Genomic DNA, 20,466 nt, shown 5'->3' on the forward strand with positions numbered 1-20,466 from the left:
GAATAGCGGGAGAGACTGAAACAAGAACCGCGCCAGACGCCAAACAGTTTGCAATGCAACCAGCCCGCCCCCCATAGGCGAAATTGGGATCTCACCTTGGCGTGGCAAGAAACCGATTATCATCTCATAAGCCCAATTTCCATTCAATTAACGAGAACTACCCCATATCCAACGGCCACCCGGGATTCTTCAGCCTCCCCAGCAAGTGGTCACGCAAGCGGCGATTAGTATGCCTTTTGAAAAATGTGAACCTGGCGGATTGGCTTCTGTCGGGAACCGAGGAGGTGAGTAGCCATCTTTGCTCACAGGCAAAGAGCCCGGTGTTACTGGGCTTGCCAATCCAGTGCTCTGCGAGGAACTGGGGACCCTCAGTTGGGGGTTGTGGGGGGAATCCCAGCTGAGAATGGGGGAGCCTCCGCAGTGGAAGGCCGCCATTGGAGGTTGGGGGAGGAGGCACTGCAGGGGTGGGGGTGGGGGGGCCATATAGCATGTAGGAGTCATTGCCTAGCATCCCAATCAGACTGTGATGCCTGGACACCATGCCTGAAAACTGCTGGAGGCAACACCACACACGCAGCAGCCAACATCCAAACACCCAGAGTCTGTGTCACATCACTCCAGGGTGCTGAGACTGCGTCAGTGCGTCACTGTCGAGGACAGGGATGTGATGATAACGCGCAGAGGGCTGAGCGCCAGTGCTCCCCAATCTATGTCATAATCCGACCCCTACCTGTCCGCTGGGTGCTCGCTCACACCCATCACCTGCACACGGTGTGGCCGGGAAAGGGGGAATGCCTGGAGAGATGGGCCAAGGGTTGGGAGGTCGGCCCGCATTGCGGGTAAAGGTTTCAGAGGCTTCATACCAGTTGAGCCCAAGGGTGTTTAATGTGTATTACAATTCCCCACTCTCATGATGGTGCCGACATTCCCACCTCCCCTCCCCTACCGGCATCCTTTACTCGCTCCCCCCAGTGTCCTCAGTGCTTGGTATTCCTAGCTTTCCCACTACGACTAGGTGGACACTGGTGCCCCAAAGTGCACATCAGTGGTGGATGTAGCCAGCTGCTCATCATGTCCCATGGCTTTCGATGCCCCTGTAGAGCGTCTTCTGGGGCTGGAGGGCACCGGTTCACTTGTCGGCGGCACATACACAGCCATGCCGCCTTGTCCCATGTGCTGACTTTCAGACACAGCCTTATCAGAGGGGTGGAACTCAGGGGAGCTGATGACCAACATCGCCACTCCATGGGATGTATCCAAGTTGGCACCCAACGTCCCCTCCTCCCAGTTAGCACCGGGTGGGGCCCGGTTGATCCTCGCCTCTGTGATTTCCGCCAACCTCCGCGTGGGTACTGCCCTGCCCTTTGGCACCCCAGTCACCCCCAAAGCATGCTCCTCCAAGGATGTGAGGATGCTTATGTTCAGCAGGCTTCCACCTATCTGGGCCCTCTCCCGACGGTTGTGGAAGAGCTTTTTCTGAGGAGACACAAATAGGGCATCGTTAGCCACACATGTGGTTCACAGTGGTGGGAGGGGTGTGTGAAGGAGGGGCTGAAGGCAGGGGGGCTGAAGGGAGGGTTGGGGGCTGCATGGAGAGTTGCAGGAGGGAGGGTGGATGCTCATGTGGGGGTGGAAAGATCTCGCAAGGTGGGGGGGAGGGTGGCGTTGGTGTCTAGTCACTCGTGCTGCCTGTTGTTGGTCACTGACTTTTTTTCGGAACTGGAGGCTTCCCACCATCTCGTCACGCCCCCAGAGCTTACAGTCGCCGCCACCTTGTTCCAGGCAGTACTGGCTACCCTGTGGCTCACCCTCCAAGACCTCAGGGGAACAGGACATCTCTCCTGGCCTCCACTGCATCTAGGAGCCTCCCCAGGTCCGCATTGTCCGAATCTTGGGGCCGTCTCCTGGGTGCCACTGTTACGAGCTGGCTGGAGTTGGCTGAGCAAGTGCAACTTAAGTGCTGCTCGACCTTGTTAGCCGGGGGGGGGGGGGGGGGGGGGGGGGGGGGGGCCTGGGCTGGCGAGTCTGGTGCTGGCAAATCGGCTGGCGACCTTCATTTGCGGTGAGAAGACTGTGGGGCCTTGTTAAGTGGACCAATTAACATTAAATAGTGTTGCCCACCTGCCTGAGCCGAGTGGCGGGAAGCTGGCGCAGTTCCCGCTCACTACCACACTTAGAAATCTTACCGGAGAATCACACCCAACATTAGGTCAGGTAACCAAATGTTTGGCCAAAGAAGTAGGTTTTAAGGAGGTACGAAAAGGAGAGTTAAGAATTGGAGAGGTTCGGGGGATATCAAAGCTTAGGATCTAGGAAGTTGGAGACATATCAAGTCCAAGTGTTTTGATTTCAATTATATATAAGTGAATACGTACAGTACTTCCAGAAACTTTGGATATTTTTCTTATTCTTAAATACTGTTTTATTAAACAACTGGGGCTAGAATTTTACCAGTCCCTTGATGATTGGTTGGGAGATGGGAAGGCTGGCAAAATAGCACACAAACACCTGGAAGGTGGATGGGAGTCAGTGGGAATGTCATAAGAACAGAAGAAATAGGAAGGAATAGGCCACTCGGTCCCAGCGAGTCTGCTCTGCTTTTCAATAAGATCGTGCCGAATCTACTTGTGGCCTCAGCTCCACTTTTCTTCCTGCCCCACATAACAATTGACTCCTCTGTAGATCAGCCGTGAATGTATTCAAGGACCCAAACTTGAGGCTCTATATAGCAGAGAATTACAAAGATTATTGATTCTCTGAGAGGCAAACGTCTTCCTCATTTCCATCTTAAATGGAAGACCCCTTATACTGCAACTCTACTGCCTCATTCTAGATTCTGCCACAATGGGCCCACATCAGGAAAGTGGGAGCCCAACTGAACAACTTCACTGGTCAATTAAGGTTTTCCCCATGTCTCCTTGGGAATTTTGCCAGCTGCTGAGGTGCCTGCTGCTGTGTTGGAAGGCTGTTCTGTGAAATCTGATGTCCTCCCAGTGGGCTCGACTTTGTTTGGTCCATGGAGGGGGTCCACCTGCAGTAATGGCCATCGCCATTTTAATGACGATGACTGACATCAGTGACTTTCCACTGCCCCACACCCTCCCACCCCATTCCAAAGGCCTGCCAATCTGGACACCAAATTCATCAACCTCACTTTCCCCTCTTCAAGGGGCATCATTGATGCAGTCCAATCCTGCAACTGTAGCCTCAGAATTGCCCGCTGATGGTTTCTGGGCTGCTGGGCTTCAGATTCAACCATCAGACTTTTTGGGTTGGACCATCATGCTTAATAGGGACCATGGTCCTGGCAGTGACTACTTAATTGGCTATCACCTGGAATTTAACTCCCCAGGTCTTGTTTTTGACTGAAGTGTTGTCACCTCCTACTTTCAGCCCCAGTATCAGGATTTGTAGCCTCCGTGATAAAAATCAGCCCTGGGTGTTCTGTTCCCCAATATATATATTTTTTAATTTAGAAGACCCAAATGTTTTTTTCCAATTAAGGGGCAATTTAGCGTGGCCAATAAACCTAACCTACACATCTTTGGGTTGTGGGGGTGAAACCCACGCAGACACAGGGAGAATGTGCAAACTCCATACGGACAATGACCCAGGGCCGGGATTCGAACCCGGGTCCTCAGCACCGTAGTCCCAGTGCTAACCACTGCACCACCCCAATATTTTTTAAGCACATCACAGCAGGTGCATCAGAGAAAATATAGGTTACCACAAAGCAGTCCACTTGACATGCATGCCATCCATCACCATAACTAGCCTCTTCCATCATCACCCACACACCGTGGCTGCAGTGTGCACCATTCACAAGTTGCACTACAGCTTTGCACCAATGCTATAAAAGCACTTCCCAAACCCTCTACTAACCAGAAGGACCCCAAGGGCAGAAAATACATGGAAACACCACCACCTTCAATGACCCCTTCAAAGCACACTCTAACTTGACTTGGGAATAGATTGCTGTTCTTTCATCATTACTGAGTCAAAGGGCGGGATTTTCCGGCCCTTCTCACTGGTGGAATCTTACAGTCCGGCCGAAGGCGAACTTCCCACCGCGGATTCCCTAGCAGCTGCATGGGAGAGCCACACAACACAGTGCAGACTTCAGCAGGACAGCACGGTAGCATTGTGGATAGCACAATCTCTTCACAGCTCCAGGGTCCCAGGTTCGATTCCGGCTTGGGTCACTGTCTGTGTGGAGTCTGCACATCCTCTCCGTGTGTGCGTGGGTTTCCTCTGGGTGTTCCGGTTTTCTCCCACAGTCCAAAGACGTGCAGGTTAGGTGGATTGGCCATGATAAATTGCCCTTAGTGTCCAAAATTGCCCTTAGTGTTGGGTGGGGTTGCTGGGTTATGGGGATGGGGTGGAGGTGTTGACCTTGGGTAGGGTGCTCTTTCCAAGGGCCGGTGCGGACTCGATGGGCCGAATGGCCTCCTTCTGCACTGTAAATTCTATGATAAGAGGACCGGAAGATCCCACTAGTGGCCACTGGTGAATCACCTTCATTGCTGGAAAAAAATGCAGCGGGAGGAGGGGCGCGGAAATCTCACCCAAAGTCTTATCCCTCCTTACCTAACAGTGTCTTGGTTTTCCGATGTCACATATTTTAAAGCTGTTCAAGGGGGCTGGCAATAAATGCTGGCCTTGCCAGTGACATCACATCTCTTGAAAGAATACAACCTAAAGTTCAACAATAGACCCTTCAGTGAAAGAGTTCTGATTTACAATTTGTATCAAAGCTGAAAGTTTTTAATATCATAAAATTCAAGAAAAAGCTGTAACACAGGAAATGTATCTTCAGTTGTGTTGTGAATTCCAGAGGCCCAGAATATTTTACCCTCAATGAGAGCTGATGTTTCCATGACTGCTTTCATTGGAAAGGAGGCGGACGGAGCGGGGCTGTCACCTGTCTACTGGAAGTGGCTGGAGGCCCGGACCATTTTCAGTTGTTCCTTATTTAATTCCTGTTAGTTTTAGGAGCAGCTCATTGAGCAGGTAGCGACTTCAGCATCAGGCTTCAGGTGTGAGTGTGGAATGTTTGTGGGGCTAGAGGAGCATTGATTAATGTTTCTCCTAGGCCCATTCGAATCTAGTCAGAGATGAAAAAAAGCTATGGCCGGGATTCTCCATTCCCCAACGGCGATTTCGTAATTGCCGATCGTGCAGAGAATCCCTTTTGACGGCGAAATTGTGGGCGCCGCCTGTTTGATGCAGGTTTCGTATGCTCCGCCCCCTCTGAATCGGCGTCATCGCATTGCATGCCTCATGCCATTGGAACGGCCTCAGCGTGTCACCTGAAAGCCCTCCGCCGATGCTCCACCCTTGTTGGGTCAAATTCCCGACCGCGCGGTTGACATGTGGTCTCAGCGGTCGGGAACCCAACTTTGGCGGCTGCGGACTGTGCCCAGCGGCGACACAGTTGGCCGGGAGCCTTGCTGCTAGCCTGGGGGGGGGGGGGGGGGGGGGGGGCTCCACGAGGGTTGGGGGGACTAGCGAGGAGTGGCGAGAGGGTGGTCAGGGGGCATTATCTGGCAGGTCGGGTCCATACATGGCCGGCAGCATGTTTTACGGTGCGAACGCTGCAGGCCATCGCTGAGCACATGTGCGTCCATGGACCCAGCCACTCTACGGCCGTTTATTTTGAGGAAGCCGGGTGTTTCATGTGGTGTGGCTGCTTACCCCTCACCAGTCGCCCCAACCCTGTCGGTCTTGTGCGGGTTACAACAATTCTAAATTAGTTTTTTACTTCTAAGGACCACAAGTTGGGCTGCTGTACACTGACTGCCAATGGACAGAATGAGCTGGGATAGAACCTTGAGTTTCAAAGACTAGTTGACCTCTCAACTCATCTCAGTGGGTGCCCAGACAGCTACTTAAGGTTCCCACCAATTACAGTGTTCAATGCAGTTTAGTACTGATTATGAAATTTAGTGAATCAAATAATGGGCATCATGGGGCTGCTTGGAGAACATTCATGATATTTGTACCTTGCAAGTACAATTCTTCCATTAAAAACCTTAATGGTGGATGTTCAACCTTACTCTCATTTCACCACCTGCAGCTTGATTAATTCTGGTGCAGTCACTTTTTAAAGTAATCATTTCAATAAAAAGTCTCCGGGTCACAATGCATCCACTCAGATTTAACAATTTGAAACAGAGAAAAGCATTGATGAATTGTGAATCATTTCAAAGAATGAAGCGGTTTTAAGCTGACTTACTTGACAGGTAACAGGGCTGAAACTCATGTGGTGGGATTCTCTGCCGGCGGGATTCTCCGTTTTGCAGGCACCCGGGAGCTTCCCGACAGCGTGGAGCTGCCCCACAATGGGAACCCCATTGTCTGGCCGGTGTAACGGAGAATCCCGCCGACGGGTTGAGGAAGAAAAGTGGCATGGAGGGCGGAGAATCCAGCCCATGGTTTTCTCCATTTAATCAGATTTTGGGCAGGAATAGGGTCATAATCAGGTCACTCTTTGGCATACAAGTGTTCACAATAAAGTGGTGATAGAGTGTCTCTCTCTCTCTCTTCTTTCACACCCTGGATTTAGCAATAGCAAAACTCTCTCGATAGACAACAAAACTGGAATATTATTGAAGGGCACAGACCAAACTTAGGTCACCTAATTCAATTGTTTATTTCAGAAACTAAGAACTTTATGGTGGCGCAAAACAAGTTGTCAACAAAAACATAAAATACTAAACTGAAAGGTTTAATTCTAATGTGTAACACTAAGCAAATCATGTTAATTATTATTTGCTATTTTATATTTAAAATACACACATATGGGCCTATCTCATGTACTCCGGAAGATCTTCACAATCATGGCATGAACGTACCAGGGTCAGTACTTCTGTTAAGATGAAAGAACTAAAATGCATGAAATAGCATAGTTAATGGATTTATTCTACTTTGGATCAGATTTGACACAGGGGACCACCAGTGCTGATTTTCAATAAGGCTTGACCTGCTGCTCATGGATGATCACAGTTACGATCACCGAGCAAATGCAAGCCAAAATTGTGATCTTGCTCCATGCTTATAATTTCCTGCTGGTTAGAGATGCAGTCAGTATTCCCTCCTGAGAATTCTTTCATCTTCCACCTCAGTGAGTATCATTTTAGTTGGTCAAGGGGAGAAGCTTCATTCTGCATCTGACAGCGCATATGTTACTAGGACTCATTTCGAGAATATGTAAATCAGTTACCAAACTCAATGCTATGTTTGAAAATAGCATCCCAGGCTTGGATGGAAATAAGGAACTTAAATAATAGGGTATATATGAGAAAAAAAAGACAGAATTGAATAATGTCAATCAGATCAAGCGGGAAAATATGGAATGTTATTTTCTCCAGTACTGTCCGGTAATAAAATAAATATATTTATTTTCATAATGTCAGGTTTTTTTTCAAAAACCATTGCTATAAAATTCTGCCATTGTGGATTTCATTCAAAAACAATGTTATCTCAGATTTTCAATAACTGGAGTAATGGCGATGATAGATATCCTGAAGAATTTTTGGAACATATCTGGCATGTTTGATGAATTTAGAGAAGTACGCCAATCTGTTTAACTGGTTTAAGTATTCTCTCAATCTAGCACAGATACATTTTCTTGCCTTTTGCTTGTTTCTTAAATATTAGTTGTATACAGTGGGGGAAACCTTTACCAACCTGATTCACAGGGAGCAGGTTACTTAAAAAGTTGTAGGAAGTGGGGCATTTAAGTAGGTGACCAGTGAGGGGGAAGGAGGGGATCGATCAGAGGGAGGGTCGATCGGGGCCGGGTGCGGAGTTGGGGGGTGGGGGTGGAGGGGTCATGGCGGGGGCAGTGGAGGGAGGAAAAGTTTGATTAGAAAGGGGTCATCACTGAGCAGCTGTGGCTGGTGTCGGTCTAGCTGCCCAAAGGCTTGGGTATCAACAGACCATTACAGAACCTCACGAATGTGGTGGTAACGTCCCAATAGAAAGATGAACACTAAAATACAATTCCCCTTCTAGGGACTATGTATGTCTAAGTAACTAAATAAATGCAATACCTTGTATTTCAATACATTCAAATTATTTGTGTTAAGAGAGAAATAACAAAGATGGAAATATTCTCTCCTGGACATCCAATGGGTAAACCAGGTACTCCATCGTGGAAGTTCCCATGTAAGGATTTACTGGCAATTGTCCAGAAATGCTAATTTTCTCTAATTGATTAGGTGCTGTGACAGGGACAGAGGCGTGATTGGAGAAACTCGAACACAAAGGTGTGGATTTGGGAAGCAAGAATGCATTCAGCAAATTTAGAGCGAAAAGAGAGATTGGAGAAGGACACCAGTTTGCAAGGATTAAGGGTTAAGATTGAGCTTTTGAGGAAAGTGGCAAGGATGGTGGATTTAATAATAATCTTTATTAGTGTCACAAGTAGGCTTACTTGCAATGAAGTTATTGTGAAATTCCCCACACTCTGGCACCTGTTCGGGTACACTGAGGGAAAATTCAGAATGTTCAATTTACCTAACAAGCAAGTCTTTTGGGACTTTTGAGGGAGGAAACCGGAGCATCCGGAGGAAACCTACGCAGACACGGGGAGAATGTTCAGACTTCGCACAGACAGTTACCCAAGCCGGGAATCAAACCCGGGTCCCTGGCACTGTAAAGCAACCATGCTAACCACTGCGCTACCGTGTCACCCTGGTTGGGGACAGTATCCGCGGAGAGGGACCTCTTGGAAATTAAGCAATGGATTATCTCTGTTTGGAGTAATTTAAAAAAGTGCAGTGGAGTATTATTTGACAGAAAAGGAGAAAGGTATGACTGAAACTGAAAGGAAGAATCTAAACACAGTTGTGAGAATAGCCTTGTTATAAAATTCAAAAATTTGGGCAACATAAAGAAGAGAGGACCTATGACTGGATACTAATAAGATGGGTATTAGAGTGTTGAGAGAGGACACGATCAGGAACCAGTCAATCAGGCAGTTGCGAAGATTGTTTAAAGCAGGGAAGAAAGTAGCTGAGCACAAATTGAAATGGAATGGTCATATTTTTGATGAAGAGTGAAAGACCATCATGTGGTGTGGAGAGTGAAGAATATTGGACAGCCAGGAAGATGGAGAAGAGGAATATCTAGGACCAGATAGAAAGATGCAGTGACAAGTGCCTTAAATACAGTGGGGGTTTGACATAGCATGGGTGATGGAGAAGAGATGGAGCAGGGTCAACCAACATTGTGACAATCCCAGACAAAATGGAGAAGCTGAGAGAAGAAGAAAATACCCAAGGAGAGGGGCCATTTACAATGTCAGGAAAGCAAATTAGTTTACTGGGAATGATAGTCAAGAGACAAGTGGTGAAGAAGTGGGATTTCATGGACAAGGTTAGCTTAGAAAGGCTATAAGGAGATAGAAGAGAAAATGATGTAGGTTTCAGGGTGAAAGCCGTACCTAGTGAAAGTTTGGCTTGGTGAGCAAAGTGAAGGAGAGATGCAGTAAAGTCCATGCGGCGGGATGTTCTGTCTCGCCGCATTTCTGCTTCACCCCGCCGGCGGGATGCTCCGTTACGCCAGCCGGTCAATGGGGTTTCCTATTGTGGGGCAGCCCCACACCGTCGGGAAACCCCTGGACTGCCGGCAAAATGGAGCATGCCGCCGGCGTAGAATCCAGCCCATGATGTCAATTGTAGTGACCAAAAATCCATAAGTTCGTTGCACTTTTGTTGGAGGTGAGGGTAGAGCAGGCACTAACGTTCTCATGGCTCTATGCAGTGATGGTTTTGTTTTCTTCTACAGCACTAGTACAACCATCCCATTGGTAATTCTTTCACTTGAGTTGGGGAGAGGAAGAGGAGAGCCCAGAAGTGTTATCAAATGGGTTGTATTGCATGAGAGATGTTCCATACTAATTCACTGCTGAAAGTAGTGATCAAATCCCGCTTTGGTAGATGTTTAATGCCTGAGGAGACTCTTATCTTTCAAAATATGTTACAACGCCAAAACAAAGATTTGCATTTGTATTGCACCTTTCATGAATGCAGGCCATCCCAAAATACTTTACAAATAATGAAGTATCTTTGGAGTGCAGTCACAATTTTAATATAGAAAATGTAATAACAATTTGCACACAGCAAGGCTAACAGATAACAATGTGATAATGGCAAGGTAATCCATTTTTGTGATGTTGATTAAGAGGTTAGTATTGATCAGTACTCCATGGATTCAAAATAGTGCTTCGGGATCTATTTGATCCCCTGAGAGGGCAGATGGAGCCTTGATGTTTAATATATCTGAAAAACAGCTCCTCCAACTGTGTAGAACTCTCAGTACTGCATGGAGGTGCAACCAAGAGCTTTGTGCTCAAATGGAAAACGATCCCACAACAGAAGGCAACATGGCATTAAAGTTGTGAAGACATGCTGAATGCTAGGCTCTACAGATGCTGAATAAAATAAAAGATAATGGGGCCAATGCATAAGCCAATGTAATCTGATATGCTCCATTCACCAAGGTGATACCAATCGTATATGCACACATACCTGGCACACTCTATGGGAAAGTGTAATTGGTGTCTGGGTTAACAGAGTCAGATGCAGAGCTTTGCAAGAAGGGAATCAACCTCTAACCTCTGAGATGACTTCTAAAGTGGCTGAGCTGATCAGCTGTGGCCGCAGACAACATGAGACAGACTTTCTTTGTTGTAATTATGTCTGTTCTTTCTTAATCCCCCAGCATCGCCAGCCTTGGGAGAGATTGTCAATGAGTTCAGAAGTCTTTTCTTTAGTGATTTCCATTCCTTTAAATTTAATTAATACGTTTCCTCTCTTATCACCTGCGTGTTCCTTACAGATGTCATAGTATGCCCCGAGACCTGTGAATAAAGTTGCCCATTGGCAAACCTAATTGAGTGCTTTTAACACATTAACACAGAACTGGATTTAGCCTCATCTCTTAACCTTTTAGGTACAACTTGTGCCAATTGAAGAATTTATTTTAGTTCCAAACTATGCTCTCACAGGCTCAATTCAATTGCTCACTCACACGCACATTAATTCACGATTACCTGTTCATACAGATAGGTACAGTCTAATCCATCTCTGTGCGAAATGCAGAAAATTGGAATGCCCAGACAACTGAACAAAAAGGTCATTACTTAACTGTGAAATAGATATAAGTGTGACAACATAATGGTCCAGATCTTCCAGTCTACGAATAGTTGAAGACCAAACGTACCCTGGAAGCTATCCCAACTATTCCCCTTGACCCCCCCTTCTTGACCGCCAACTCCCCCTGACAATTCTGCCTCCCCCCCGAGACGATCTAAGTATCCCCCGACCACACCTGGCTAGATCCCAGCCTGACAACCCCTACTGATCTGACCTGACTACCCCACAACCTACTAACCCACCTGCCCCTTATTCAGTTCACCCACCTCACCCATCATCGCATGTAACCTACCTATCACCCAACCCACATACTACCCTACCGACCTCACGCACTTCCCCATGACCCATATGCCACCCTGCCACCTTGTCACCTTATTTATCTATCACCCTACTCACTTACCTACCCTATCCTCAGGACCACTTTAATTAGGACCTCTTTCTGTGGCCTTTTTCAAATCAGCTTTGGGACTCTTTACTTGACAGGAATACGTCAGTCTGATACAGGGGGCATATATTCTGTGTGAATTCTTTGTGCTTCTCCATGTGACGGCTCCAGCACTGAACCAGATGTGAAGGATCCTCCATTTGAATATTGCTCAAAATAATAAGTGGAAGGCAAACGTGCATTTTTTTGTCTGATCAGGGTTGGCGATTCACCCAAATTTTCCCATCCATTGACTCTGTCTGCACCTCCCGCTGCCTTGGGAAAGTGGGCAGCATAATCAAAGACCCCTCGTACCCGGCTTACTTACTCTTCTACTTCCTTCCATCGGGCAGGAGATACAAAAGTCTGAGAACACTCACTAACAGATTCTTCCCCGCTGCTTCCAGACTCCTGAATGACCCTCTTGTGGACCTATCTGATCCCTTCACACATCTTCTCTACGTACTACACTCCAAATGCTTCACCTGTGCCTATATATTTATATTGTGTATTTTATGTTTGTCCTATTAAGTATTTTCTTTTCATGTACGGAATGATCTGTTGAGCTGCACGCAGAACAATACTTTTCACTGTACCTCGGTACACGTGACAATAAACTAAACCAAGAATATTTCTATGTCCAGTTTCGGCCCCATTTGATGGGGTGTTTCTCGGCAGCTACAGCGCCAAGATTGGCCCAACTATTCAACGGCATTTACGTTTTTTTTGGCCTTGGGAAGTTTCTTCCCATCGAATCCACAGTTAAACAGTGGGGTTCCAATCTCTCCAGCAGGACCGGTCCTCATAGATTGGTACACCATTTTGAACGGTTGTCCAGAACCCTACAACATGTGTTCCCCCTCTTTTCAGGAAACCCCCCCCCCCGCTTTCAGGATCTCCCCCCCTCAATCTTTTTTTGTGCCCTCAAACCCCACCCACCTACCCTTTCAATGACATGCCCCCCCCCCCACAGATCCTGAACCTTGGCAGTGCCAACGTGGATCATAGGCACCTTGGCACTGCCAGCCTGGCACCCTGGCAGTGCCACATGGTTACCCAGGCAGTGCCAGGTTGGCACTGTCAGAGGACCACGTAGCACTGCCAGGGTACTGGCTGGCAGTGACAAGATGCCAGGGTGCTGCCCTGTCCCTGACCACCCAGAGGCTTACATGGCCTGTGAGTCAATGCCAAGATGCCATCACGCCTGGCCTACATTTGCGGAAATCAGTGCTAAATGGCGCCCAGTCAAGGTCTCACAGGTGTGGCCGTTGACTCCAGGCACCAGGTGAATATGGCATCCTGGTATTTAATGAGCCTAATGGCTCATTTCAATATCATTATCTGGATCACCTCCAACGAGGGCATGATCCAGATCATGCCGGGCGCAGCAAGTCGGGTGACTCACGATCGGCCCGTTGTGTGGAGCTCAATTTGGGTCTCTCCCGCATTCACTCATTGTGGCGGCTCCACGCTGGGTGCAACACGGTCGTTGAATCATGCCAAGAGTTTCTGATCCTGATTGGAATATCTGGGAATGTTTATGGACCCCATGGACAAATGTAATGGATTTGCATTACAAAGGTGGATGAAAATACCTTTTGACTGTGCTGAAGTTAACATTTATTCTTTCTTTCGGCACAGCTTCCTGTAGTTGTCTCTACAACTACTTTAGTTTGAAATAATTCCAGGAAACTGAAGCAGTTAGATTGAAGATTCCACTTTGGCAAACTAATGAGCAAATTGTGATGACACATCACAATTGTGAATCATTATCTTAACAAATATGTTCGCCTTGAATTTCCTTTGTTTTTGCTCCCAAAGTCATGCTTAATCCAACCTCAAACCAATTATGTCGTCAAAAGGATTGTCGAGTTTTGGTGCGTGAGTTGTGCACATAACAATAATACACTGAAAACTCCTCCACCTTTTCAGCCATCTATTGACTCCTTCACCTGAGCGTATCTCTTCCCATAAACTGGCCATGCCCACAGATTATATTGTCTCATATACAAATAATCGCGTTTGCTCAGGGGCTAATGTCAAATTACAGACACATTTTCAGGTGCAATAGGAAGACATCTTTCTGGTATTTTATTGCAAATATTTTGTTGCAATTATAGGCAATGCTGTACTTCTTCAGTGTGTTTCTGTGAGAGGCTTTTATTGAACAGATCTTAAGATGTCTGTCTCCAGAGGCAGAGTCCACAAGGCAGAGTCACATGACAGCAGCAAGTCGGTAGGTTAGTACAGCATTGCATTTCCAAACTCAAACGTATTTGACTATTTCTTTTTTTTATTCCCACTGTGAGTAACATTACAATCAGCACAAGTCACATTAAAATTTGATAAGTTTCCCCACTTTTGGGATTTCTATAACATGTGCCTGATGCACATGAATGATGGTTGAATGAGTTGAAACGTGAATTTTTAGAACTAAAGGTGGAATGTATGGTATGGGTTTGATGCTTTCCCTTGAGACCTGATTGTTCACATTGATTTATATGCTTGATGCAAATGTTTATGTTGAAGCATATTTTAATATAATCTAGAAATTTGAGCATAATTTGGTATCAGCATAATCAATGTAGGAATGGGCATATTTTCAAAGCCCAGTAACATTTGGGATGTTCGTATGGAGGAAATTTAGCCCACCATTCATATCTATGGCAGTCTATCTGTATTCATTGGGTACAAGTTACATTTTAATCAATAGCCAAGTAAGACTTTTAGCAGTGTTACTTCGCAAATGTTCAACCGGAGCTTATGAAATGACTTTGATTAACAAGCTTTGCATGGATGGGAAATACTATTGAAAATCTGGCACGCTCTTCAATGCTTCTGCTGGTTCTAGGTGGGGCCATATTAAATTGTCTGCTTTGCTTAAACACTAGTACGGACTAAAGAAGAAGGAGGAAAAAGAAGCTGAGGAAAAGGCTGCAATGGAAGCACCAATAGAGGGGAGTTTGACTCGCCCAAAGAAAGCAATTCCTGCTGGTTGTGGTGATGAAGAGGAAGAGGAAGAAGAAAGCATCCTTGATACTGTCCTTAAGTATCTTCCTGGGCCACTTCAAGACATGTTCAAGAAGTAGTTTAAGAAAAGAATACTTTATATTGTAAATTATTTTAAGTTACATTAATAGGATTTACATATGTTTTGACCATATATTAAAATACATTTCTTTTTTTCTCTGACTAGAATAAATGCTTATACTTCTACTGCAATATAATTACAAAAGATTTTTTGTGCCTCTCTATGATGTAAGCCATGGTGAGGGGGTTGACATGAGCATGAGGAGTCTGGGAAACCAGTAAGCTTCCTGTAAACTCCTGAATGTCTCTATTGTAGACTCCACATATGCTCATGTGATATAAAAACTCTCAACCTCACAACTGGCAGTATTAATTTGTGTTCATCGCTGAGCTTTTCTACTGTATTGCAGGCATTTTTGAATTTGCCCTTTTAAGTTGCCATATTGCTAAATGTACTGTGATGTGTGACTTGGTTGTTGGTTGTAACAGAAGAACCTGGGGTGGCATGCAGCTAGGCACCCTGCGTTGTATGCGTGTAAGATCTGACAATTTTCACAGTGATTTCTACTGAGATTTTTAAAAGTTTTATGCAGTCACTTGTTTTGTAGCAAATATCTTTGCATGATTTGCTAAAATGGTGAAACTGTACAATATCATAAATGGAACTGCCTTTCTGTTAAATAATGGAAATTTGCAATATAAGTTGACAATCTTTACGTTGTAAAAAATATCTAGCATTATTGCTTTTTGGGGAAGGAAGGAAGATCTCTCTGGTTTAGTGTACTAAGGTAGCAGCGTCATTTTTTTTGTACATCACAGAGAAAGTATGTTTGTTTTTAAATAATAAGAGGCCACCATTGCACTAAATTCAATCCAATTTACCATCAGCATTGAGAATGATTTAATAACGATCATCAATCCATGGAACACAGTGCCCAGAAAAATGTTTAATTCAATTCCTTCGCCTTTACACAATACAATGCTTAAATGAATAATGAATTGAATTATTTCTGAAACATTCCTAAATATTGATATGCCCAAAGCCTTTCTTGGAGTTGTGGGAGCGGCCTGGGTGTGGGGCCTTTATAACTGCCACTGTTTCTTTCCACTGTTAAACTGCTTTTGGTTCAACGTGTGAATATTTTGATGTCTTCAGCTATCAGGAACTTGGGGGAAATAAAGTTTATAAACAAATTTAACAAATTGTGGCGTATTGCAAAATAACCAGTTGAGTACTGATTATATAAAGTAACAGACTGCCATCCTATTTAAGAAACCTTTTTTCTGCTCCGCTTAACTTTTTGTAGCCATTGACCTAATATTTTATACATTTGTAAGTTTTTGAAAGTTCTTATTACTTTGGTTACTTTTTGTAACAGAAGCTATTTCTATTTTAGACACTAATTGTCATGCACTGCTTTTCGACGACATAATTAATGCACGTAGGAACAAGACATTCTCAATATTTAATGACAGGCTAAGCAGAATATTGCCAAATGTAAACCTTAACATTCCTGGAGCACTTTCTTATTGGAACTAAAATTTATCTTTGTGAGTTAATATATGGCTTAACACTTTTCCTTGTCACCTCTCATGAAATAAGGCGACATTAAATAATGCAATTAAACAATGCTTAATAATAAACCAAAATAGAGTAAATTAAATTCCACCATAAGAATAAAAAAAACTTGTATTTAAATCACTTTCATTGCAAAAAAGAAATCACATTAGACGTTCTTCTTTACTCAGTCACACACCAATTACATTTTCAGTAGTTTAGATCAACTTAAGTGAATAGTTGACGTGTGATCTGTTACAACTGTTCAGCAGTAATGTACTCACATGTATATATGACTGACCTGTTCCAAATGCTACCACAGAGTGAAACTATTAGCAATCTGTCTTTGGATGTGGCGCAGACTGACTTGTGCTGTGTATGTGGATTTTTATTTGATGGTGAGCTTTGCTGTTTGCGTATAACACTGGTTCAGCTCTACTGAATTTCAGTAAACTAATAATTGTGTTTCACCTGCATTTCATTTTACACCAAAGCAAAGAGAACTATTCTCTTTGGATATCACTGATTTAATTGCTTCCCATAGCATAAAACTAGGTTAAAATTTAGAGAAAATTAGTTTAAAAATCTCAGGTATTGGTTCTTGGATTTCAAACCACTATGCAGGAGAGTTGCTTGTGTTTGTGTTATGCTTGCTGTTTCCCACCGCAGTCCTACTAAAACAAAACCAGGTCTCCATTCAGGAGAATCCTAAGTTAATGTTTAAAGTTAATTTAGGGTTGTTAAGCTTCTTCAGTTGAACTCTTTTTCAATAGTTAAAGCCATATCAGTTAGACTGCAATACTAGAGGAAAATTGAAAGGAAAATATCTTTTCCTAAAAAGAAGAGTGTATTGAATAATTTATACTTAAAGCAACAGTGATGTCTGTCTCTCTGTGTGTGAACTTAACCATGCTGTCAAAACATCTGTCTAGTTTTGGACCAGTCTCTGTAACAGGGTATTTCGCTTGAGCTCACATCTCATTCTCATTGACCATACTACATAGTTACTACATTACCGCAACCATTTGGAAATGTGATCTGCTTTTTAATGTTGAATTCCCATTGCTCAACACAATGGTACACATGGTGTATGTATTTATGAAGAATATTTATGAAAGCCATGCTTGTTCTTCAGATGTTTTACCACTCAAGCTAATATTCACTAAGTTGTAGAAGAAATGCACGTACAGAGGTGTTATCTTTACTGATTGTGAATTTCAAGTAAAGGCGCCACAGGGTTAAAGATAATGGAAACTGAACGCGTTCAACCTTATTCTCAGCTGGCGTGCCTCAATGTTTTGATAGAATCTATAGCATTGTAAGCATTTAAAAGTGCTGAATTTTAAGCGTTTTTTTATTGGTTTTAACAAAGTCATTACACATATTTCAGTGTTCTGCATAAGGAACTGCTAAGAAGTCTTATTAATGTTAGTTGCTACATTCTGGGAGCTATGTTGAAATGTAAAATTGTAATATATTTTAAATAACTTCATCTTTCATTTCTGTTGTGCCATTTTATTTCTTGCAAGGATTTAAATCAGATGTAGTAAGGTTGAATATGTTCAGCAATGACTTTTTTCCATAGCAAGCTAGAAAGATTAACCTTTGCAGCCCAGCAAAACTTAAAATTCTGCCACTCTGATTTATGAGAATGTAAACTCTGTTCATCTGATAGTAAACTGTAATTTCACTGCATGTCATAAATGTGCAAATCACTGTAGTACTGTCACAAACTGATCTCATTATTCTTTAAAAATAAAATGGTTTATAAAAACATTCACTTTGCTTTCTTTGTAAAGAACTGGGGGCGGGATTCTCCGTCAGCCAACGCTGGAATCGGGAAACGCGATTGGGCGGATAATCGGTTCTGCCGCCGAAATCGTGGCCGTGCCCATTTCACGCAAAGTGCAATTATCTATCGCCTCGATAGCGGCGTCGATGCATTCTAGAATGCCTGTACAGTAAACGCCGCTGGCCTATCATTAGCGGGCCCGACCCGGTATTCTCCGGGGCCTCTGCAATTTTCTGCCTCCAATGGGCTGAATTCCCGACGGGGAGGTTTACTTGTGTTTCTAAAAATCATGAAACAAGCGGCGTGGCTGCTGAGGGAGAGAGAGGGGGTATGGAAAGTGTCCAACATTGCCATTGTTCGCTGATAGATGTACCGCTGGCTGGGGGGGGACTTCTGTCGGGGGGAGGGGGGGGGGGGCGGTATAGCGGGGGGCGGCCAGAAGGTGGGCTGTGGGGTCAGGGTGGACAGGCATGGAACACCATTGCCGCGGCCTGCAAGGCAGCCATGCAGCTGCGCACCCTCTGACTGCCCACTGTGAACATAGGGCCACGGGTCATATGGGTGTCCCCTCCGGCCCCAGCCGACCCATCAGTCATATGGGTGCGCTCCAGCACAACCAGTGCCATCCTGTTGGCTGGGATGCGTGTGTGTGGTGATTGTAATGTGTATTTGCGGCTGCAACTTGCTAGCCTCTTGAATGTCAATCACGAATCTGGCAAATCCGGCATCATTTCTCCTTTGAATTTGTTCCACGTGCCGCTGGTGCTAGGCCCTTAGCACTTGCTGAATCGGTCCAGGTGCGGCGCCAGTTTTGCTGTCGTGGAAGTCCATGAATCCTGCCCCGAAGTCAACACTTAGTCTCAGGAATGGAGAACCCAGCCGCTGAGACTTTGAACACTGGTGTTAGAAGATGTTCAACAATTGGTCATCTACTCCGAAGGGAGATGTTGGCACTATGGTAATGGTAAGTAGTAATCCAGCAATTCCAGGCTAATGCTCTTATGCTGAGGTTCAAATACACCATGGTTAATAAATTTGGAATATAAAGCTAGTCTCAGTAATTGTAACTATGAAACTACCATTGATTGTCTTAAAAAAAAACATTTGGATCACTAATGTCCATTAGGAGAAAGAAATCTTCTGCCATTAGCCAGCCTAGCCTACACGTGACTCCAGACCAACAGCAATGTGGTTGACTCATAACTGCCCTCTGAGCAAGCCAGTCAGTTCAAAGGCAATAAGGGAGGGGAAACAAATGCTGAACTTGTCAGTGATGCCCATATCCTGTGAATGATTTTCTAAAACCCTGTCAAATGTGTTAAAATGTAAAGCTAATTTAAAGAAAGAAAATACTTCTGATTTGATGATCCCAAAAAATGTTGGCATTTATTTAAAATGCAAACAGCACAACAGCAGGAATATTTTGGTGCAAGCTCCAAAGCAAAGGTTATTTTACTGTATGCTCTTCTGTTTGCTAAGTACTACCAATGGTAAATATCCCAGCACTCTGTTAATGACACAATTTCAGATCAATTTCAGATGAATTAGCATTTCTACGTGAATTGAAAAGTTGGCGTATAACCGAACATCTCATGAAACACATTGTCCAATCCATTTATTTAAAATAATGCAAAACTCATAGAATGAATAATTCATGTTGCCATTCACTAAGGATTCAATCCTGGGTTAAAACTATCTGTTACTAATCATGGGTGGTTGTGATGGAGAATTTTATGTCTGGCGCATATTGGATGGGCTCTGGCAGTTAGCAGTCGGCTGATAGCATATCTCTTGTCAGTTGACATTTTTTTGTCCATTGCATCTTTCCTGTCGTCTGCAATCTGCAATGCTGGTGTAAATGTGCACGTATGTATTATTTTGAAAATGTTACTAATAATTTATATGCATAAATCTATATATGCATATGGATTGATAGATTGAGCGAGACTAAGCAATATTCACAAAACAAATACAGATTTAAATGGTTTGCACAAATGGCTCTATCCATGTAAACTCCTCAGTTAGAGAACAGCAGTCTTAATAATGTTCTGGTTTAAGTAGAAAAATGATTATTAACAATAAAATTACTTCATCTTTTAATCATATCCTAATTTAATACTCAGGTACAATTTCTCTGCTATTAGTTGCAAAATTGAGAACATTTTTTCTTTTGGCTTTATGGTTTTAATGCAATCAGAAACACTTCCTTGAAAAATGTTACATAATAAAGATTGGATGAAAGCTTTCAATTGTGCAAAACAATGTGAGAAACATAAATTAAATTAACTATTTAATTAAGTAAAAATGCTGATTCTATATAGGTGAACAAAATTTAAAAAGCAATCAAATAATACATCAGCATGTAGGAAGAAATTAGATAAAGAAATGAGATGGAGGAAGTATACATGATAAAAAAAATCTGAAATCTTGGAACATGAAAATGACGTGTAGTTTAGCAAGACTATTCAATCTGCAGCCCATATACAATCTGTTCTTTCAA

General features: G+C 44.0%; 1 protein-coding gene across 8 annotated transcripts in view; it reads left to right on the top strand.

Moving 5' to 3' along the window:
- LOC119965187 (complexin-2) overlaps positions 1-17,950 on the top strand; it is a 352,423-nt gene extending 334,473 nt beyond the window's left edge. For all 8 annotated transcript variants that reach the window (XM_038795602.1, XM_038795598.1, XM_038795601.1 and 5 more), the window contains one exon: positions 14,478-17,950. In XM_038795602.1, the coding sequence (XP_038651530.1) occupies positions 14,478-14,675 (198 nt within the window). In that variant the 3' untranslated portion in view covers positions 14,676-17,950. The remainder of the gene's footprint in view (positions 1-14,477) is intronic.
- Positions 17,951-20,466: the final 2,516 nt, after the last annotated feature.

The sequence above is a fragment of the Scyliorhinus canicula genome, chromosome 4, assembly GCF_902713615.1.
Source record: "Scyliorhinus canicula chromosome 4, sScyCan1.1, whole genome shotgun sequence".
Taxonomy (NCBI): domain Eukaryota; kingdom Metazoa; phylum Chordata; class Chondrichthyes; order Carcharhiniformes; family Scyliorhinidae; genus Scyliorhinus; species Scyliorhinus canicula.